Source organism: Plectropomus leopardus, chromosome 12 (genome assembly GCF_008729295.1).
Source record: "Plectropomus leopardus isolate mb chromosome 12, YSFRI_Pleo_2.0, whole genome shotgun sequence".
In the NCBI taxonomy this organism is placed as follows: Eukaryota; Metazoa; Chordata; class Actinopteri; order Perciformes; family Serranidae; genus Plectropomus; species Plectropomus leopardus.
In genome coordinates, this window is record NC_056474.1 from 3658876 (window position 1) to 3683030 (window position 24155).

The 24155-nt window shown below is 39.2% G+C and overlaps 2 protein-coding genes across 2 annotated transcripts in view; both read left to right on the forward strand.

Moving 5' to 3' along the window:
- Positions 1-56: 56 nt before the first annotated feature.
- rabggtb (Rab geranylgeranyltransferase subunit beta) lies at positions 57-7668 on the forward strand. Its single transcript, XM_042497442.1, is given in 10 exon segments — positions 57-62; positions 913-972; positions 974-1021; positions 2200-2397; positions 2944-3049; positions 3139-3191; positions 3279-3389; positions 3732-3857; positions 4607-4756; positions 6481-7668. Coding segments are annotated over 10 exon segments (999 nt in total). The 3' UTR covers positions 6622-7668.
- Positions 7669-15241: 7573 nt separating this feature from the next.
- st6galnac3 (ST6 (alpha-N-acetyl-neuraminyl-2,3-beta-galactosyl-1,3)-N-acetylgalactosaminide alpha-2,6-sialyltransferase 3) overlaps positions 15242-24155 on the forward strand; it is a 99680-nt gene continuing 90766 nt past the window's right edge. The window contains exons 1-2 of the mRNA XM_042497443.1: positions 15242-15297; positions 18463-18669. Of these exons, the coding sequence (XP_042353377.1) occupies positions 15242-15297; positions 18463-18669 (263 nt within the window). The remainder of the gene's footprint in view (positions 15298-18462; positions 18670-24155) is intronic.

Below are 24155 nucleotides of genomic sequence, written 5' to 3' on the forward strand. Positions count from 1 at the left end.
AATAATAATAAAGTATAATATTTTTTAATGCCTGATTTTTTAGTGTACAGATTGGTATGAATGTGAGTATTTGACACTGCACAAAAAAATAAATGTATAAAAACCAATGTTACTGCTGATGGCTGACATATCCTAGGCTTTTCTAATAATATAATAATAATAATAAATAATATAATAATAATGATATAATATATGATAATAATAACAAATAATAAAACATCTAATAAAACATCTACTAATAATACATCAATTAAAGCAGGCCCTAAGGGTTATATTTTTGTTCAGTGTACTGCCCTGGAAACAAATAATAATAATAATAATAATAATAATAATAATACTTTTCTTAGTAATTCTTTTAATTTAATTTATTATTTCTTTAATTTTCTTTTTAAATTTTATTTTTATGCGCGAGAGGAGGCATGATTTAATCGGTTGTTCACCCTCCGAAGCTGAAGGTGGCGGTATTACACCTAAAACCAACCGCATTTTAAGTCAAGAAGAAGAACCTGAAGAAGAAGCCTGATCATGCTAAACGTTTTCAGAATGGTAACCGGCGTTATGTTATATTTTTTTCAGTTAGTGGGTAGTTTAAGATAACATTGTAGCCGAAGTCGGTATAAATCTCCAATTGTCTCCATACCGTCCAAAATTTAATTAACATTGACCGCTGACGTGTGAAAGCAGCTAACAACAGTAGAGTGGCAAACATGCAGCTAGCATCAGTGTTAGCTTGTAGTTAGCTTGTTGACATCAGGACCTGTCAACAAACCGCTTTCATACTCTGTCATGTATCTTAAAAAAGAGTTTACTCAGTGTGAGGTTTGGCAGCGACAGCGTGGAGGTTTTCACGGTGAAATAAGGTCAGTTAGAGTGTGTTTCATGTTGTAAATATGTTGATGTGTCTGCTGTCAGGGTACACAAGTGAAAGATGTCATCATTAAGCCTGATGCTCCCAGCGCTCTGCTGCTGGACAAAACACGCAGACTACATCGCTGCCTACGGCTCCAAAAAGGATGACTATGTGAGTAAAAGGCAGTCTTTGTTTTTATTTTTAATTCATTTTTATTGGCAGCCAGAAAATTTACAGAATAAGGCAATTACAAAAACTTCATTTTAAGCCTGTTCGGGCGATAATAAATCAAAACACCTCTTTAATATGCTGCATTTTCTTTAATTTTATGCATTTTACACACTTTATTTTTTGCCTTTTTTTTATTCATAATGTCAATGGGTTTTTTATTTTCCATCTCATGTTATGCATTCTATGCATTCAATTTCTATCCTTATTTTATCTTACTTTTACTATAATTATAAAGTGGGTTTTATCCGTGTGAAGATTCATTCTTCATTCATGTATTGTATTCTAATCTTATTTCATTTTTACATTCGGGTTTTATTTTGTTTTTATGTCTTCTGTCTTTTGATGTGAAGCACTTGTTGCCTGTAAATTCTTTCTTGTAAAACACATCGGGCTGCATTTCCTGTATGAGAGGTGCTATAAAAATAAAGTTTATTACGCCTGCTTGTTGTTGGAAGGAATCAAACATCAGTTATCAGTTTATTCTTTCAGCATAACCGAGCTGGAAACTCACTACACCTGAACTCAAACCGCGTCCAGCGTGTCCTCTCATCATGTCCTCTCATCATGTCCCCATCACACACACACGGAGCAGAAGGAGGGAGGGGGGAGACAGCGGCCGCTTACACCGGTGTTCAGCGGTTACTGTAGGCGGCGAGCACGGTGATAAATGACAGTATCAGGGCCGTATCGAGACATTTTGGTGCCCTAGAAGAGTTTGGGAATCACCTGTTGGACAATGAGAGCGGAGTGGACACCGGCGGAGAAACCAGCAGAGAATGAGAGTGGAGCAGACATTAAGGAGACACCGACGGAGACACCAACGGAGACACCGGCGGAGACACCGGTGGAGACACCGGTGGACAATGAAATTATTATTGGTTGTTTTTTTGTGCGCGTCCAGCAGCGGCCCTCCAATGTGTGGCACTCTAGGCGATCTCCTTTATCTCCTAATCGATTAATCGATCTGGCAAATAATTGTTATCATCCCTAATACAGACTTAAATTTAAAAAGTCTTTTGGACATTTGGTATTCCAGCTGTATTATTTCCTGGCTTTAAATAACATGAATAACGGGTCCTGTTCTCCTCTTTATTATGGCCATATTTGTGTTTGTCCAGGAGTACACGCTGTCAGAGTACCTGAGGATGAGCGGCATCTACTGGGGGCTGACGGTGATGGACCTGATGGGGCAGCTGCCCCGCATGAACCGGCAGGAGATCATAGACTTCATCAAAGCCTGTCAGCACGAGTGTGGAGGCATCAGCGCCAGCATCGGACACGACCCCCACCTGCTCTACACCCTCAGCGCCGTCCAGGTGACGGAGAGTCAACATGAAATGTGACAGATTGACAGTCTTATTTTTGTTTTCTCAACTTTTATGCTAAGAGAGGTTGGACCTGATGCCAAATAGAAAGACGATACGTTGCTCTGATTTGAGGTCGATGAGATGTCATTTCCTCTACTATCTATCAATGTAGAAAGCATGAATTTAAAAATATTCTAATTATTGTCATTCCTGGATGACAAACAGAAATACAAAATAAATGTGGTGCACACTGCTTTTTATTTACTAATTTAATTTAATTGGAATCTAATTTACTGTCCTTTTATCGCAATTTCGGTGGTAAAAACTGTCAATCTCTTGAGCAGCCTCGATATCTGATTTTTATTTATTCTGATGGACATTTTTTTAAAATCTTTTTTTATTTATTCTTTCAGCAAAACTACTTCTTAGTTTGTCTGTTAACTTCAGGTTTGTAAATTGGCTTGTTTGCCCTGTAACCTTTGTGTTTTGTATTTTCTGTTTTGTTTTGTTTTTTAATTTAATTTAATTCTATTTTTTGTTTTTTCTCTTTCTCAGATCCTGTGCCTGTATGACAATGTGGATGCACTTGATGTGGACAAAGTGGTGGAATACATCAAAGGGCTTCAGCAGGAAGACGGCTCGTTTGCAGGGGACAAATGGGGTGAGCAAGATTTAAGGTTATCCCAGTAATTGACTTAAAACTCTGTTTAAAATAGGCTTTATTGTATTAACAGTGCTTTGTCTTTACAGGAGAAATAGACACAAGATTTTCCTTCTGTGCTGTAGCTACACTTGCATTGCTGGTATGTATATCACTAGCAGTCCTCTAGTTTTTTGCTTTACTCTCATCACTGTTACACTTTATAATCTGAAGATGTCTCCCCCAAAAGGGCAAGATGGACGCGATAAATGTGGACAAAGCTGTAGAGTTCGTCTTGTCCTGTATGAACTTTGACGGCGGTTTTGGCTGCAGACCGGGTTCAGAGTCTCATGCTGGTCAGGTGAGTCCACTCATGTTCACATACAGTGCAAGGCAGTCGCTGTGGGACTTTCTTTGATATATTATTAAACATTCAGTGTTTAATCCTGAAGAAATCAGATGTTAAGTTCCCACATGAGTCAGACATTTGAGTTATTACTCTCACATCACACCTGTGAGGCTGTAGGCAGGTCCTGTGGGAGTCTGACTCATCAGTGAGACGCTGTCAGACCCCGTCACAGACAGAATGAAATGTTCTCACTCTGGAAAGTGGCGGATGTCACATTCACACCCCTCCTGAGCAGTGACGTGTTAAAATTCATCTAAAACCTAATCTCCGTGGTCTTACCCTTCTGTCTGTCAGATTTACTGCTGCTCTGGCTTCCTGTCGCTCACCGGTCAGCTGCACCAGGTGAACGCCGACCTGCTGGGCTGGTGGCTCTGCGAGAGGCAGCTGCCATCTGGAGGCCTCAACGGGCGACCGGAGAAGGTTTGTGCTCTCCAAATGCTGTGATGTGAAATTAAATACCTCAATGTTGGGGCGTCAGTGGCTGAGTGGATAAAGCAGGCGCCCCATGAATAAAGGCAGTGTCCTTTCTGCAGCGGCCTCGGGGTGGACTTTGCTGCATGTCGTCCCCACTCTATCTCCCCCGTTTCACGCTACTGATCTGTCCTATCTAATAAAGGCTAAAATGCCTAAAAAATAACCTTAAAAAAACCCTCATTGTTATTGTTTTAATTTTATCCTTTTGCGCTGGTGATAGCCATGGCCGGGTGAATTACATTTTCAGGTTGTTTGACCGTCCCATTCTGGTGAAAGCGATATCTCAAGAACGTCATGAGGGAATCACTTTAAATTTAGCACAACCATTAGGACTCACACTGAACTGGTTAGATTTTGGTGGTCAAAGGTCAAGGTCACGGTGACCTTGTATTCTTCTCATTCTTGTGAATGCAGTATTTTAAGAACACCTTGATGGAATCTTTTCAAATTTGGCACAAATGTAGACTCGAAGATGAACTTAATAAATATGCTGGTCACAGGTAAAGGTCACTGTGAACTTGCGTCAGTCTCCCTATGCTGAACTCAACATCTCAAGAACACTTTGAGGGAGTTTTCTCAAGACTTTTGTAAAACAAAATGTAATATCTACATCTGAACAAACTGCAAACTGAACTGAAGCTGAAATGTAGTTGCAGTACTGACTCGGCTCTGTTGTTTTTCTTTGTGTCGTTCAGCTTCCAGATGTGTGCTACTCGTGGTGGGTTTTGGCGTCGCTGAAAATCATCGGTAGGATCCACTGGATCGACAAGGCCAAGCTGCGATCGTTTATTCTGGCCTGCCAGGACGAGGAGACCGGAGGCTTTGCTGACAGACCGGGAGACATGGTGAGCTGTCAGCTAACTCCTGCACGCTGCAGCGGGAAGGAGAAACGTGTTAGGCTTGTCTTTTCCTAAAATCCTGTCTCCTGTTTCATCTCCTGTAAGCCTGCCTGTCCCTCCATGACCCCGTCCTTCGCCTCTCTGTCTCACACATATTTTCAACTAGTGGAAAGTTGTGAGATAAATGTTATCTTGCAGCAGATACACACAGGAGGAAACGAGGAAACTTCTACAGGAAATGTTTCACTGCTGCAAAGATGAGAAATGATTGTTGCATTCACTGTTGCTTCAGAGATGGAAAACCTACAGCTCCCAGAATGCACTGCGGCACAGCAGACCAATAACAATCCTTATTATTGAGCCAGAAAGACAAAAGAAAGTTTTCTTCATGAATTTACCTCAAAACAGGAGATAAGTCTATAAACAAACACTAATTTTGTGGGTGAAATATTCTTTTAAGCAGTAAGAGAGAGCACCACAGAGTGCTTCTAATCTCTGCTGCTTTTAATCATCACACATCAGCCACCACTTGAGCCAGAAATACTTGACTCTCCGTGAGGCCTCTCTATTTCTGCATCACAAAAAGCTGTGCGAAGATGTTCTGTTACGACGTGTCGTTACAACCAAAGCTGTTACTAAAAGGACGACGCACAGCTCTTTCTGTGCCTCTGCGCCGGCGAGGATGTTACAATCATGTTTTCGGGTTGTGTTCCTCCCGTTCTCATGAACAGGATGTTTTCAGAACACCTTGAGCGAATTTCCTCAAATTCAGCACAAACGGCCACTTGGACTTGGTTTTTAGCCATAACTGGATAATTTATACGATAATTCTGACAAAATTTTACACAAATGTCTAATACTATTCAATTATCAAGTGATGTTTTTAAATCTAAAAGGTCAAAGATCAGCTTCACTGTGACGTCATAAAAGAAGGGGAAACATTTGGTTAGATACCGAAGTGATGACATTAAACTTGAAACTGTGCTGATGTAGAAATCTTCTGCGTGGCTCCACGCTAACCCTCAAATTACACAAATTCAAATTGCGAATGTAAAATATGACTAATGGAAACGTTAATTTAGAAAAGAACTCCAAAAAGTTTTTGCGCTCGCATGAGGTGGTATGTCCGGTGATTTTAAAAAAGCCATTTCCACACTTTTTGGCTTTTCTAGGTCACATGATGCTATGGCCGTGTGCTTGTCGTCAGAACTGGCTCCCTCATGATGCAGCAGGAGCTACAAGAGCTGTTATTGCATCACATAAAAAGTTGAGCGGATCATCTGGAAGATATGAATCCACAATTCCTCTGTGAAATAATGGATTATCACCTCCCAGAAATCCCTCATATGTGGCCGCTCCCACACATAAGGGTCTTGCCTTTCTGTTACTGCTCACAGAACACGCCTACGATTGGAAATAATGACGGCTACTGCGGTGGCTGCAATAGAAATAAAGCTGCTAATCTTTTGAACATCCATCGCCATGCTTCTTTATCATCAGAGGAGAAGTTACATAACATCACTCTGTGGAAACACGGTCATCTCGCTGCTGTCTTTTATCCATTTTTTTATAACACCGCTTAAGTTTTGTGCAAATCCATAATGGAAACCCGTCTACAAACATGATTGTAAACTGTAACTGCAACTGGTTTGTGGAGGCATACAACAACGAGGTGATCATTTCTCTGATTTTCATTAACACTCCTGCTCCCTCCCTCCGTCTCTCTGCAGGTGGATCCTTTCCACACTCTGTTCGGGGTTGCAGGTCTCTCTCTTCTCGGAGAGGAACAGATCAAGCCGGTGAATCCTGTTCTGTGCATGCCCGAGGATGTCCTGCAGAGGATCAACCTGCAGCCTGACCTCCTCAGTTAGCCTTCTGACTCCATCATCCCACCACACACACACACACGCACACACACACACACGCACACGCACACACACACAAACACGCACGCACACCGCTGCCCTGCTGGAACTACCATGGCTGGACGTCAGGAGCAGAGAGAGGACCACCACACATCTTAGTGTTAGATCAAGTCTACAGACACATTTTAGATACCGGTCTCTGTCTCCACTCACTGAGGACACATAGAGTTACGCAGTTCTGGATTGATTCCTCTGTTTTTGCGCCATCATTATGTTATCAAGTCCCTTTTGTTGGTTTTGCTCCTGAGAATGGTTTAGGAACGAAATGAAGTGTGGCCGCTGTCGCTAAAGCCCATAAATCATGAAGCAACATTCCTTAACTTGTCAGCGAACTCACCACGTCAGTGTGTCTGGGGAAAACGAGACTGTTAGCAAAATGTAGTGGAAATCAGTTGTGCATCTCTTACTCATCACATTTTCAGGAAGTTATTACTGTACTTAATTACTGGACAGAGACAGAGGGCAGAGGCGTTCATTGGTTCAGATTTTTTTATGTGCGTTACTTGAATGACGAGGAATATAAGGTCTAACATGACAGATTTATGCATTTGAAACCGGTCGTGTTGGGTTAAGTTTGCTCTGTGGTTTTTGTGTTGTGGAGCCTAAGACACTTGACTAGTTTAAAGATGAACCATCTTTGTGTTTCTCTTTTTGTCTGAGGGTTCTGCCTTTTTCATACACCTACAGCTCCATATCAAATAACTCCCGTATTTGGAAAGTGAGAGCGTTCGAAGGGCAAACTATTCTCATTCTGTTTACACTTGAGCAATCACACTTCAACAGGTCAAAAGGTCCCACAACTGGATACGCAACGCGGGGCTTGTTGCAAACAAAGACAGTTTTATTAACCCTTTTAAAAGCGGAGCACCATCCGTTTTTTTGTGCTGTGTTCAGACGCTTTTAACATTCACACGCTGTGTGAATCTTTGAAACCTGAGCAGATTGGTTTTGAAAACATGGGGGGAAAAGGCAATGACCAACCTGGCAAGAAATGTCCTACAAATTGCGAGAAATTAGTAAAAAGTGGCAAGAAAATTATGTAAAAATAAGTTTTTAAAAAAAGGGGAGGTTTTTTAGAAAATAATCCAAACAATTAAGGAAAAAATGTCCATAAAACTATATTTATAATTCTAATGAATTTATATTTAAAATTATGTTACAGAAAAAAATATAATAAAATATATAAAATACACATATATACTATATTTTTATTTTCAGCACTTTTTACATCATTTTCTTGTTTGTTTTTGCCTGTTTCAGGTTTTTTTAAACTAGATTTAAGTTTTTTGACTAAGTTGCTTGTTTCCTTCTCCCCATGTTTTTGAAAGAAATCAGACCAACTTTCTCAGTTTTTAAAGGGTTAATTCATTAAACATGTCCAGTCTTATGCTTTGATGATCAGCGAGCATCTCTTCATGCATTTCGGTTTTCACACTTTTTTTTCCTTTTAGGACTAACTTATCTTTTTTTCTTCTGCACTCGTTTTCTTACTAAATGCAAATTTTATCCGTTGTTAGATAACTGTTCAGCGTTGGCATCGTTACAGAAGGAAAATCTAAAACAAAATCAAATAGTTCTCAGGTTGTACCCAATATAAGTAACTGACGACTGATAGATATATGAATTGACATCGTTTTTCAAAATTAACATCACATTTCACAAGAAATTGTTCTGTTTAAAGATGATTCAAATGTCAAAAACAACTGTAAACCTTAACTCTGTCCTGAACAACTTGTTTATTAACCACTCGGTCTCGTCTTTGTGTCGTGGGGGCAGCTCTGATCCAAAAAGCTGCTCACTGTTGCACAACTATATGTGTATATTCAGTGTAACTTATTTGTTATATTGGTTGGCAATAAATGTATAATTTCTCCTCAACTGCTGTTTCAGTTTGTTTTTGCACTAAAGGAGCATGTTTAAGAAGAAGGCGTCCATGACTTAATATGTTTTTGAACTATTATTTAGTGCAGAAGAGACTTTTAATCAGAAAAGTAAAGTTTACCCCAAGTTTCTTTCGTTCTAACAGGCTGAGTGAAATATAATTAGAAATATTGAATAAATAACAAGCTGAAGGGAGTATCATTTTATATAGATACATTGATTTTTATTACTATTACTTTTTATTATTTTAACACATATAACACAAAGTCTGAAATTATCAAATGTAAATTTTATTATTATCATTAGCATTATTATTATTAGTGGTAGTAGTATTTTGTTGCTGTTGTTTTCTAATGTGCTATATTACCATGTTAAGAACAAAAAAGATATAAAGACCCCCCCAAAATTATAAAGCATAGAATACAAAGTGTGGAATTATAAATTTGTAAAATGTTTTTTTTTTTTTAAGTATTTAATAAATATTATTATTACATTTTTTATTTTTATTTTTTATTTTTAATTATTCTTATTAACATTATATACAAAAATTCTATTGTCATTATTATGAGATGTTTAACATTATTATGGTTAACATTATTATGAGATGTTTTATATATTATTCGTTTTTTTAGGTTGTTTTTTTCCTAATTTTGTGTGGGGGGGTGGTGGTCTATTTATCTGTCGTTCTGTTAATGAACCTGTGCACATAAAGAAAGTAAAATAAAAAAAAAGTATATTTCTATTTTTTTTTAAATTTATTATGCAAACCCGCTGAGGAGTCTCGGAGATGGCGCGCGCAGAGACCCCTTACCCGTCCTGAAAAAACGTGAGTACGGCCCTCTTACCTGTCACCTGGCACTGCAGGAGTCTGATTGGACACCTGAGCCTGGAGGCGGGATTTCCGCTCAGTTTGAACGCGTCCTGACATCAAACCCGCAGGTCAAAATAATCAGTGACGAACCGGTGACGAAATGAAAGCTAATTCGACAAAAAACATGTGTTTTCAAATTTTCGGTCTCGGTGTGTTTATGTGTTTATTTCGGAGAAGAAGTCACGCTAACGTCGGCTGACGCACCTGGTCAACGACGTTTGTTCGTCTCCCGCGCGCGGACGACCAAACATGTCAGCGGCAACATGGCGGAATTTGGCTAAAAATCAACCCGAAGAGACAGACAGCATGTTGAGACAGGTATGTGCTCAGGTATCTGTCTGCGGGCCCTAAAACGTCTCACATACCACTAAATAAATATTTGGACTTCTAGGTCATTACAATTTCTGAAATTGCGTTTTACATTCATTCTGATTTTATAATTTTGGTTTTGCTCATGCATATGGCATACATTTTGGCAAGATTATGTACTTTTGTTTAATCTTTGGAAATTGTTACATTTATACTCTTAAGTGCAAAAACAATGTACCATTGAAACCCATTTAAACAGCAATTTTTGATCCCATAGCCACCAATGCATAAAAACATGTATTGCATTATTTCTGTTTGTCATTTGAATTTGAATTTTTCCAAAGTGGTTGTTGCCCCACCATTTCTTTTCACCCAAAATGTCACAGTGTGTGTGTTTGTGTGAGAGAAGTTTGGCCAAAAGCGTTATATTCATCAGAATATAAAACTCACAGGGACTTTAGGGTGATTAGGGTGAAGTCGGGTAATGAGGGACACTTTTTGTGCTTGAGCTTGTGATGGATCTCTGCCACATTTCTATATTTCTATATAGAAAATATGTTGCCAAGCAAAATCATTTCTAAACTTTGGACCCTCAAACACATTGACACTGCCTGTTCCTTTGTGCAGTATTGCCTTCAAAAGATGTGTGTGAATAATAATTATGGCTAATTTTGGACTCACTGTGCCATATTTAATCATTTTTTTAAAGTGACAAATATCTGTAATATTACAGGATGACACACAGTTGCATAACACATGATTTTATGGCATCGTGGCTGAAAAGAACATACTGGTTTCATGTAGAAAACTTTCCCATTTCACCTGAATATATTAAAAAGTAAATTAAAAATTAAAGTATATTGTGAAATTATTATTATTATTAATAATAATAATACTTTTTTTGACACTTTACAGAAGTCAAAAAAGATCACAAAATAAAATATACATAAGAAAATACACACAACATTACAGTTCATATGGCATTATTATATAGTGATTATAACTCAAACTTTAAATAAAACACAACATACTGGAACCATTTTGACCATTATACCCATTTTGTTTTAGCTGCAGAAGATAAACATACCACGTTGCCTTCTATCTGACGTCCTGGGACCAGTGATGTTTGGTGTGCCCTTATGAGTTATCCCAGAACAATAAAAATAAGTTTTCTTATGTTAAGCAAATGTGTATAAACAGCTCAACTCCATGTTGTGTGACTGGCTGCAGAGCTCAAACCGTAAAACCTTATTTGTCCTTTTTTACCTGACTTCACCCCACATTTACCTCTATGGCTGCTTTGCCACTAGATGGCAGTCCTACCATTCAAAACGCGTTTTGATTAATGCAAACCCCATGTGTGGATCGCGGTGAGAAACTGCCTAGATTATGGGATGTTAGTGATGTGATGGCAAGCAAAACTGGAACTGCAGGGTCAGGTCTCTGAAATCAGCCCCTCTTATATAAACCAGCACTGTGAGAGGGAAATGGTAAAGCTTAATGGTGGGTGTAACTGTGAGTTACTTGTAGCCTAAAGTCATTTGAAGTACTTGTACATTTTCTCCTGTACTTTTACCTCCTACGTCACATCCATATCGAGGCTGCAGTAGTAATGCTGGCACCCTGAATGCCACGGCTGAGATGATGGTAGCAGATTGTAATACTGGAGCGTAAAGATTGATGCGCTCCACCTGAGAAATTAGAGGCAGGAGATTCTCTCCTATGTTTTCCCTCCATGTAATAAAGATAAGGACTTCTCCTGTAACGTACAGCCTGATAAGAAAATGACACTTTACCTGGATCAGTTTCTAACAATAGCTTTTTATATAATAAATAATGAATAATGAAATGTCAGACTAATGATCAAGTGATAACAGTAATGGTGGAACATTATTATCTCCGTGCACTAATTACTGCTTCATTATGGAGAAAGACGCGGTTTGTTTTAATGTTCTGGATTCCTGCTCAGCGGTGGTTTTTTAAAAAACTTGAATGTGCATTGGGGTGGTAGTAAGAATGAGTCTTTTTGTAGTTGTTGTGCATGTTATCATAGTTCTTTAATTACATTTCTAACAGTCACATCATACAGAGGCTCGTGTCCAGGAGCCCCCTGTGTCTCTACCCTTTGTAGTTGTTTTGTGTCTTTTTGTGCTAATTTCTTTTAATGTCCTTGAGCTGTTTTACATCTCTTTGTGGTTGTTTTTCTCGAGAGAGAAAGAGAGAGACTGTGGGCTGTTATGTCACCTGTGTTCTCTGGATTTCCCAAGACAAATTTCTTCTAAGGGAGACAATGAAGTCCTGTTACCTTACCATTTTGTGGCTGTTTTGCACATCTTTGTAGCCGTTTTTCATCTCTTTTAGTTGTTTTGCACCTCTTTGTAACTGATTTAAGTCTCTTGGTGCTTTTTCTGTCCCCAGAGACTGCACACTGTTATGTCACCTGTGCTCTCTTGAATGCCCAAAACAGATTTGTCCTAAGGGAGAAAATAAAATCGTTTTGCACTGCAGCGCATCACGTCTTTATGTGGCTGTTTTGCCTGTCTTTGTGGTTGTTTTTCATCCTTAGAGACTGTTTGCGTTTATGTTTCCTGCGTTCTTTGGAACGCCAAATGACAAATTTGTCCTAAGGAAGACAATTAAGTCGTATCGCATCGTATCGTATCGTATCGTATCGTATCGTATCGTATCGTATCGTATCGTATCGTATCGTATTCTACTGTATTGTTTGGTATGGCAGTGTTGGAAATGATCTTCTCTGTCAGTCACTCAGTAGATCACCATTGTTTTTCTGGCTGATGAGTAAAGCAAATCTAGCAGCCGCTTCCATGTTTTACCAGCATTTAGCTGGTGGCTGGTGCTAATTTTCAAACCTCTGTGGTATGGTATGGTATTATGTATATGTATTTGCGGCTATTTTGGACGTCTTTGTAGCTATTTTATGTCTCTTTGTGGTTGTTTTACTTTTTCAAGAGATTATGTGCTCTTATGTTACCTGTGTTCCCCTTAATGCCAAAGACAAGTGTCTCCTCAGGGAGAAAATGAAGGCCTATCCGACCGTATAATTTCATATTGTATTGTTGTCTTTCTGTAGCTATTTTGCATCTCATTTAGTTGTTTGTGGTTGTTTTTCGTCTCTTTGCATCTGTTTTATGTCTCTTTGTGGGTGTTTTTCTGTCTTGAGAGAATGTGTGTTGTTATGTCACATGTTCATTTTTGCTTTTTTCAAAGTGAGACAGTAAAGGTGTATCTTATCGTATCGTTTCTCTTTGTTGCAACACTTTAAATATGTTTTGTGTCTCTCGTCGAAGTTTTGTTCTCTTGGTGATATTTTGCATTACTTGTAGTTTTGCATTTTTTTGTGGTTGTGCAGGTATGTCACCTGTGTTCTCATGAATGCTTAAGATAAAATTTGCATCGTATCGTATCGTGTCGTGTCGTATCGCTTTTCGCTGTTTTGCATCTCTTTGTAGTGGGAGTCGCTCTTAGATGTTTTGCGTAACTGTTGTGTCTGTTCATGTTTTTTTTTCTGGCTCGAGAGACTGTGTGCTGTTGTGTCACCTGCTCTCAAAGGGAGACAAAATTTTATCTAATTTTATCGTACCTCTGTGGTTGTTTTGCCACTCTTTCTCTTCTGTCCCTGTAGATCAACCAGAGACGCCATTAAAAACTGTAGCTATGTTCTCCTTTAATCTTTTCCTCTTCTGTCTCTCTCTCTTTTTTCTTTCTTCTATTGTCCCCCCTCTATGTCTTGTACACAAGACACCCCAGCCACATGCCGATGCACACACTCACATGCACGCTCACTCATGCACGCACCTATGCATATTACAAACTAAGCCGAACATTATGCCTCCCTAGCTTTTTTTGGGCTCTTTTGTGTGTCTTTGTTTTTTCAGTCTGATCTTCTTATGTGTCTTCATGCTGATCATTTGTCTTGTAGAGTAAACTAACAAACAAACAAAACAGAAATACAAAGAGTCACTACATCAGAGGCTCTGCTTCTGTATCCTCTGTGGTTGTTTTGTGCCTCTTTATGATCGTTTTGCATCCCGCTGCAGTAATTTTGCATCTCTTTGTGGTTGTGTTGTGTCTCTTTGTAGCCGTTTGATTTACTTTCCAACAAAAGAAATGTTAACCACGTCATGCAGAGGCTCAGATCCAGGAGCCGCTGGTCCCGCGTTCCCCCGTTCCCCCGTTCCCCCGTTCAGTAATTCATCCTTGATATTAACAAGCCCACAAGGCCTCCCTGCCATCCTCTGACTGTGGTGGGGTGAGGCAACAGGGGGTCAATCAGATTCCAGGGAGGGGGTCCAGACCTCCTCTGGCTGCTCCTCTGGCCCTGCTTCTGTTCTGCTACATGCAAGTTTCATCGTGTGATGCTCAGTGCAGCGCTCAACTGCAAAAAAATATATACAAAAATATACTGGCAGCCCTGTGAGTTTTGTATTTATTTGTCTATTTATTTAGGCGATGGGGGAGCAGTAATCTGTGGCCCCCTGGTGTCTGGACAGAGACAAACACGCTGGTTGTTAGGCTACCGAGAAACCCCACCGGCTCTCATTAGTGAGGAAGAGCGAGATGAAGAGAAAGACAGAAGGTGGGAGAGAGGAAAAAAGGAAAGTGCGGATGAGAGACAGAGGCGGAGAGTGAGCAAACTACAGAGAGAGGAAGAGAAAGACAGATGGACGCATCACAGCTTTCACCTCTCTGTCTTGTTTGTTAGCGAGGAAAGCCGCAGCCCATTTTTCCTCCCTCTGCTCCTCTCGGTCCTGTCACCCTCTCGTTATCTCTCAGCACAAAATACTGAGGATTAGTGCCGGCCACAGGGGCTGCGGCCAAACGCTGCCGAACCGCAGGCGCCGCAGACAGTCGCTTAATAAATGTTTAATTAAACTGCTGCAATGTTATTCGTGAATGTAAAGATGACTCAGTTTTGTGGAAATGCTTTTAAAACGTCTCCACAAGAGATAGTGCGACGTGGTCGACTTACGTTTTTGGCCTCAGCAGCTTGTCTGATTTTATAGCTCCACACTGGACTGAAGACTTTTGTTTGGAGAAAGTTTATTTCCACTGAATTCATATTTCACCTCATGTCACTGTGGAGCTTTTCACCGATCAGGTTGCAGTTTTCGTTGACAGCAGCTGTTGCTGCGGTCAAAGTTCTGCTGTCCTCTGACACACCTGTCACACATTCAGCAGTAAATAAAGACATACAGCGCTTTGGTAAAAGTGGAGAAATGTAAGATGAATACCCAACTCTACAAAACTAAGTCTCAGCAGCAGCCGAGCTGGAGGAAAAACTCTGAAACGATACTTCCCTAAAAACAAATAGATCTCTGAGGGGGCCACATGGGCCCTCAGACTGTCGAACTTACCAAATCAAGTCAAGGATGAGGTTTATTTGACATTTTTAGTTCACAGCGTACTTTCAAGAAATAGTTCAACATTTTGGGAGTTTACTCACTTTCTTGCAGAGAGTTAGATAAAAAGAACGACACCACTATTATGTCTGTGCGGAAACGGCGACGCAGGAGGAAACAGCTGCCTGGCTCCGTGCAAAGGTAAAAATGAATAATTAAAGACAAAAGCTCATTACATTATTCGTTACATTAGTGATTTACAGATTCTTTAGAAAAAATCAAGCGTTATTTTTTATCACCGTCGAATAGGTGTCAACAGATTATCGGCCTGGACGATTATTGAGGCCAATATTTGGCATTTTGCCGATTTATCTAATTTTTATTTTAATGATTGCTGTCAACATGGGAGGAACTTTTACTTTGTAAAACCTCAGGGAGCTTTTTTTTATTTAATTTAAATTTTCACTGGACTTTATAATAAAAAAGTTGCTTTTAACTTGCTATATATGACGTTGAGTTTTTTGCTTAAGGCATTTAAACAGTTACCGCTTGTTATATTTAGGCTTTATTGATTAGAAATTAAAAGTGAAAACATTGTTTGGCCTTTTCATATCATGATCGCACTTTACAAAGAACTCGTTCTGTCCCTGCTGGGCTGTCATGAGCTTTGAAAGAGAAGAATATGTACAGTATTTACAAAAAACACTGTGTTCACAACACAGAATTATATTTTATTCATTTATTAACTTTTGTTCTCTGGGAGAACAAAACTGTGGGCGTTGGGGTGAACTGACTTGCTTAAGGGCGACACAGAATCTGAACATATATCAGATGTATTTTTTATTGGTACAGATGGATTTACTGCAGTAATTTGAAAAAAAGTTCAAGGAGCTTTCAGCAGATCCGGGGTTTGCAGATCGGGGTTTTGGGTGACATTACGTGGTCTTCATTGGCAGATGTAGCTCAGCTGTCACTGTGTTGTTATTGCACTTTGAAGACTTCTTGTCTCACGTTGGGTTCAAAGTTGACAACACGTCTGCATCTCTATGGCAACCGGGCCACATGTGTTGTACTGACGAAGATCCAAGCAGAATTGAAATGTTGTCATCAGTAAACTTGTGCATGCGTTACCTTTTTTCCTCGTGCATGTTTTTTTCCGATAGCGTTGCACCTTGTTGTGCATATAACAACCATCTTTTGTAACGGCTTCTAAATTGACTTTGAGGAGAGATTGTTTCGTCGTAACTTAATCAGCTAACCAACCTGAATTACATTTTTTATTAAAGAAGATTGTTTCTTTTTCTTTCTCTCATCCACTGACTGTTTCATCACTGGGAGGCAGTAAAGCACAGATGTTGCTCTGACATACTGACTACGGTACACGGTGATGGCGGTGTCAGTAATGAGAAGTTTGTTTTGGCACTCAGACGGAGATACTGTCAAAACCACACAATGCAATGACCTTAAAGCTACTTAACAGGCAAAATAAAAATTTAACGTGAATACAAATAAATCTTGTGTTTTAACATGAAGCACTGCACACATCAGTGAAATGACAGCGTGCAAAAGGACACGTGGTAATTAGATTTCAATTTCTGCTTCTTTTCAGTGGCTGGAGAGACAAATCTGTCACATCGAGTCAAGATGATTCATCCTGGTAAGCCTTCTTGGAAGCAGAGAGAGAACATGGGACAGCAGCTTATCCGCTGTTTCTGTAGCTGCAGGCAATCTGATGTGCGAGTACATCCTCTGTGCAGAGTCTGAAATGCTCCACTTGTGTGAAAGTGCTGCTTGAGTTACAATTTATTCATGTCACGGCGAGACTATACCTGTTCTAAAGAGCGAGTATTAGATTTCTGCTAAATTTTGAATAGTCCATTAAAAGCTAATCAAGAAGTTATTTACACGGGAACAAAAATGAAAAATATGTATAACCTATGCAATTTTTGAATTACCTTTTTTCATTTTGGTCCCTGCAGGTAATTGGCACGTTGTTTTTTTTTTTTATTTTCATATTGCATATTTACATCAGAAAAACAAAAATATGTGTAAGATGTAGTAGATGCACTGCAAGAGAAGAGGTCATATTTCACACACTCGTCACCAACTTGTTTGTTCGATTATCAATTATTCCCTCAAGTAACTTATGGCAATTTTTGCATAAAATCTATTAGTGAAAACTAAAGGTAGAAGAGCTAACATTGTTGGACAGCAGAGATCATTCACTTAAAAGGAAAAAAAGGAGGAAAAAAATACGTTTTTTTCCAATTCTGTCTTGATGATTTTCAGCATTTAACAATTGACAAACATTTAAAAGATAATACAGAAAAAAATAACAGAATAATTAGGCAAAACGATTGTAAGGAAGAAAAAAAGACTTTTAAAGAGAGCAGTGGTGAGTTTTATGGTTTTGGTGGAGACCAAATACGGAGCATACAACTGCATAAATGAGATTTGGATTTTACTGCACGAGTTTTGTGAGAGTTTAAACGCGGACCCCTATGACCTCATTTCATCAAGATAATTTTCCGATTTTGGATTCTTCGGTCACTGTGAAGACATGCGACGAAAACAAAGTTTTCTTCATGAATTCAACGCAACACGGGGTGAGTAATTTTCACACAAATGTCCTTTGGGGGTGAAATATAGATTTAACAAACTTAGAAGTCAGCATAGTCGAGGCTTTTATTTGCATCTTGCCCTAACACCAGAGTTTAGATTTTATTTATCTTATTTATGATCGTATTGTAAAACACTGTATTTGCATAATTTAAAGTTAAGGATACAGGAAATATTTTAGTATGTTGCTAGTATTTTAGGACATTTTTAGGACTTTATGACATTTAAGGGATTTTAGGATATTTGTAGTATTTTAGGGCAAATCTAGGATTTTAGGATGTTTCTAGGGCTTTATGTCATTAATAGGATTTTAATATATTTCTAGGATTTTAGGATATTTCTATGATTTTAGTTCATTTCCCGGCTTTTAGGATCTTTCTTGGATTTAAGGACGTGTCTAGGATTTTAGGACGTAAGTTGCTTAGCTAGGACCTCTGTTGGGGGTGTGGGGGATCCTCCACTGGCACTTTTTTTTGGATAAACAAGCTCTATTTTTTTGCTGTTTCATGCACTCTGGCACCGTATGTATACTTAAAGTACAAAAGCAACTCCCAGTGTGTATCACTTTATTGTTATTGTCAATTAGAAATTGACCAGGGGGCCACCTGACATCCTATCAGGGGCCAGATTTTGCCCGTGGTCCATAAGATTTGTGTCATGCATTATTTATGTTTAAGTAAATGAAAGAGTTAAACTGAATCCCTCATCTCCAGATTTTACTTTCATCTCTTTGTCTTCAACCTGCAGACCAGTCTCATCCACACTGACACACTGTGAAGAGCGACCTGTCTCCGTCAGCTGGGAACCTCCGCCGGCGTCTTTGTGCGTGCGTCTGTCAGCGGAGGAGGAGGGTTTCAGGCATCATCACTCAGGCATCCTCTTACTGGGCTCACTGACTATAAAGCATGGGAACCAGACCAGCGATGACCATTCTCATCAAGCAAATGGATTCAGGTACTCTGAAGCTGAAATCAGAGCCAGCTTCACAGCGTGGTGTCTGGTATTTTTAGACAAAAGCTCGGAGAGAGAAAGTCTGCACTGAAATGTCTCCACTGTTCACGTTTACATTTCTTCTTCGCTGATGAGAGAAAACTCCCGAAATGAGGTGCACCTGATGGCACCTTTTTTCCTGCAGGTTACGACTAATAAGTCTCCAGCTGTCTCTCTGTTTTCCAGCATTTTTCACACTATTTCTCATTAATTATACATAACACTTAAAAATAAACACTTTGCAGCTGTGAACAAAATTATGGTTTGAACTTTTAAACTTTGAAAACTTTTGTTTTCACACCTTTTCGTCACATAAGGGATCCAAAGCATCTCTGTGAACATGTTCTTGAGTTCAGATTTGATGTTTCTGGTCTCTGCAGGTAATTTTTCATCAGATGTTCAGAAAAAGCTTCAATCTAGAGTTTAACCTGTGATGCATTTTAATGGCTTTGTGCTGCTGATAGCCGCGGACAGAAATTTGTCTGTCAATCTGTCTGTCTATTTGTCTGTCCTATCCTTGAGACCGCATATTTCTTCAAATTTGGCACAAACGTCCACATGAACTCAGAGATGAACTGATTCGATTTTGGTGGTCAAAGGTCAAGGACTAGGGACTATTTAGTTTTGACCTGGGACATGACTCAGGGCTGCCCGTATTGACTTGTGACTTTTAATTTGTGACATTTGTTGAATGGCGCATCATGACTTGTTTTCGACTCAGACCTCAAAGTTTAGGGCTTGGGATCCGACTTTGGACTTGCCTGCTTTGACTTGTGACTTGAGTTCAGATTACTTTTTTTGAAGGGCGCATTATGACTTGTTAACCACTCAAAACTCAAAAGTTAAAGACTCAGTTTTTACTTGGGACTTGACTCGGGACTTGCCTGTTTTGACATGTGACATGACTTTGGTCTGTGATTACATTTAAGGAGCACGCTATGGCTTATTTAGGACTCAAAACTCAAAGTTTAGGACTTGGGACATGACTTGGGAGAAGTCAGTTTTGACTTGGGACTTGACTCAGGACTGCTTGTATTGACATATGACTTGACTTTGAACTTTGGATTACAGTTGAAGATTGCATCATGACTTTTACGACTGGACATTGAGAAGTTTAGGACTTGGGACCTGGCTGTTTTGATGAAGGACTTGACTTTGGACTTGAGTGCAAAGACTTGCAGCTTTTGTGACTTGTAAAACAATGACTTGGTGTTGTACACTACCGTCAAAAACACTTTAATGAGTCAGTTAGTGTGCAGTATATATATTATATATACCTGGTATCCGGTTTGGAGCTGGAAGTAAACTTCGTAGAGCTGCTGGATGGAGGGTAAAAAGACGAATTTAAATCTGAAAGGCGTTGTGTTACATTCCTCTCTTTCCTGAGCCTGATGGCTCCTTATCACATCCGAAAAGGTGACAGGTATCATCCGCTGTCTCTTAATCATCCAGAGGTAATTTCAGATGCACGGTCTGCAGATGACCTTGACTTTCTCTTTTTTGAGCGGGGCGCGCTCTCCTGAGAATTTAATCCGTGATGTGGCACTCTCCGAGTTTGAGGATTACTTTTTCTCCATGCTCTGTTTGAAAAAGCTTTAAAAGAGGAGAGGCAGAGGGAGATTTGGTGATAACCCCGATAGAGGTATTGATTCGGTGAGAGGACCTGCTTCACACTTGGCAAGATTCAAGAGAGAAATACTGAGAAGTTTAATCAATGTGCCAACAGCTAATCAAAAGACGTGAGGTGCACCAGCAGCCTGTGGTTTCCTGCTTAGTGCACGTTCCTCTTTCCACCTGCAAGTGTTCGTACCTCGCTGGATTCATGCTTGTTTGTGTTCCAGTAATTACAGACGGTGTATATCAAATATATTTTTGTTAGAAAAAAAAATAAGATTGGTTTCTTTCATTTGCAAACAAGAGTGACATCTTGGAAAATTTCTATTTACTCAAGGTGTCATGTCAGCTGGCAGGAAGGCAGACTGCAGCTGAACTCAATTACAGCCTCCCGTGCAGGCAGGCCAAACACAAAGGCAGCATCTGAATAACATGACGGGGGAGACGGACGGGATGTTTGCCAGGTTTGCATCACTTTTCCTGGTAATTTCAACAGTTTCTCTAAAGAAATGCAGAAATCGGGATCCTAAACCAAATCATTTCTAAAATACATCCTCTATTGAAGAAGGTTAAACTGAAGGTCAGAGTCTGGTTGGTTGTGTGGTCAAACCTCGTGTCCGTCTCCTGGTGTCTTTATTCAAACCATTATCCGTAATAAGTGCTTTTTTGTTGAGGCATTTTTTGCAAATTGTTTGAACTGAAACATCTTTTTACCTCCTTTCTGCATTCATACAGTTTAAAATGTGGGTCATTGACCGTCAACAAATCTACCACTGTAACTGGCTTTCTAAGAAAGTTTCTCTTTTATTTCATGTAGTTGACAGTAAAATAGCGACAGGAAGTGAGACAAGTGGACAACATCAAACCAAAGTCCTGGACATGATGAGAGAGCTCACACCTGGAAACCCCGTCTTCAGTAAGTTGACTACGTGTCACTTAAGTCGCCAGAAGAAAATGTTTCATTGATACAGAATCAGAAATACTTTATTGATCCCTGAGGGAAATTGTGGTTTATTACAGTTTCTCTGATGCCAGCATAGCTAAAAATAACGAGCAGAAATAAGTACCAGCACCAGTATATAAAAATATAAAATATTAAATAAAATAAGTTATAGTACACAATTAGCACTAGTATGTAAATATTTAAAAATAAAAGTATGTAAAATGTGCTGAGGATGTAAAGTGTGTAAAAATTAAATGTAAAGAAATAAAATAATAGACACCAGTATATGAATATTTAAAATATAAATATGTATAATATGCTTAATGTGTAAAGTGTAAAATATAAAACTGTGCATCATGCCATAATGCAACATATAAAACTAGAATGTAAGTTCAACATATAAAAATATATGTATGTGTGCAATGCTACAAACAGATAAACATGAGTTAGAATAGCAATAACAATATATACTATATGTGTCACATATATGGAAATAACATGTATTTTCTTTGTATGCCAAATATGGTAAAAAATGACATCATCGGGTGCAAAATAGTAAAATTTACAAACTCCAAGGCAAAAGCCTCAAATGACACTCAGAAATAATACAGTATGTGTGTTTATGTTTGATGGCTGTGGGATCAGAAGTTGCAGTTTGAATTTGTTTCAGTGGTGCATTTTTTGCACTTAACAGTATGAATGCAACAATTTTGTTTCTACAGTGTTTTTTAGACTTATTGTAGGAACTGAGCTGGAAATTCCAAGGTTGAACAAAAATACACAATCTTGCCAAAATGTATGCCACATGCATGAACACAGCCAAAATTATCAGAAAAAATGAGGAATGAAACGTGGGTAAAATGCGCCAAACAGTCCTTAAGGGTTAATTAAGCAGCATTATGCAATTTAACCAAGAAACTCAGAACAATGATCAAATCACTGAAGATCTCGTCGGTTAATTCGGTGAGATGCAGAACCTCTGCTGCTGCTGCAGAGGCAGTAAGTTCTGCAGGAAACTGCTGATTTCGTCTCTTCCTGTGCGGTGTTGACATGTTCTCACCGTGACGGCTCCTGTTTCCTCTCGGTGCTCCGGTTTCCGCCCACAGTCCAAAGACATGTAGAAAGGGTGGATTGGATACTCCAAATTGTCAGCAGTGTGAATGTGTTTTTCCCACCGTGTGACTGACAGCAACTTGACCCCTGCGGACGCCTCTCGTCCTCCTGTGACCCTGAACATGATCGCCACAGATAGAAAGTAGAAGCAAAATCGCATCTATTTGCTGGAAGTCCTCGAGTGTTTTTACGGTTCTTGCAGAGATGCAGTTGGAAAAATAAATAAACCTCATTTGGTTCACTCGCTGATATATTGTTATTGAATTCAGAGCAGTTTTCCAATTCCAGCCCTGAATGCAACCCCTTGGAGGCAAATTATCTCAATGTGTAGCACAGTTTCTATCAGGATCCCTGAAAAGTTTCCAAGACATCAATTTTCTTCGGTGCAACACTTTTTTTTCTGCACTTGCTGAAAAACGTACAGTATATCTGCAGACCCGAGTTTATCTCTCTTTTTACTGTCTCCGCACCAGAGTCGATAACATAAATATTCTCAGATAGGAAACACAGCTGACATCCTACAAGCGCAGCAGCCTGAATTCAACCCATTTTTTTGTCATTTTATCAGCATGACTGAAAGAAAAGATACATATTTACACTAAAGGGCAATAACAGGGCTAATGTATCCTTATCATGAGGCACAGTTTGTGTTTCTCTTGTATTAGCATGCATTCAGGTAGCCGTCACTTTATCTAACGATAATTAATTTTCAACGTTCGAAAAAACCTCAGATGGTTATATAAAACCTCACCATTCTCACATGTCGCCCTGCTGGTCGTGAGAGCTCACTTTGAGAATCAGAAAATGTGTTTTGCACTAAAAATACCAGCTCTGAAAGGCCGAGGCATAGCTGATTTAATAATGACATTCTCGTGTCTTATGAAGATCTGAGACGGACTTATGACATCCAGCCAAAACATTGTTTAAACATCTGCAGATTAGAAGCTACATATCTTAAAAATTACTTACCTGCTCTCACCTCTGTGGAAGATTTAGCAGTTAAACACGACTCGGATGGCTGGCTCACAGATCGCCTCAGAAATTAAGACCTGTGTGGTGCGAGGACTTAAACAGTGAAATTTCAGTCGAGGACTGGCAGACAATTTGCTTTAAAGCCCAAACACAATCCATAAATACCCATTTCAAATTATATATAAGTGGATAATGTGGGCATCTGTAGCTCCAGCCTGCTAAATAAGTTTAATCCCGATACCCCGGACACATGTAGGAAATGCAGAATAAAGGGCGCACTGTTTCATTGCCTTTGGGACTGCCCAAATATTGAGGATTTCTGGAAAGAGGTTTAGGATATCCTGTCACATGCCACAGGCGTAAAGTTAATTGTGTGCACCAAACTAAGTATTTTTCAGTATTTTTCCTGTAAACTAAGTAAGGCAGATAAGAAAATGACTATCAAATGTTTACTGCAAGCAAAACACACCGCACCCAAATCCTGAAAATCTCCTACCAAACCGAACTTACATGCCTGGCTTGAAGGTCTTTTGTCCTTATAAAACTTATATTTAGAATTAAGGATAAATATTTCACTTTTGTTAGGATGTGGGGGCGTTTTATGACATTTCTAGAAGGGAAGAAGGCTACAGAAGTGCAGAAATGCTTTGATGACAACATGATTATATGTATTTCTTTTTGCTATTTCTCTTTTTCTTTAGTTTGGACCGTCAATAATTGCATAGGTAGCACTTTTTATTCCCCTGATTATTTGTTTTACACCTTTAAAAACACTGTTTTTCATGTGATGTCACACCTTAGCAGTTTT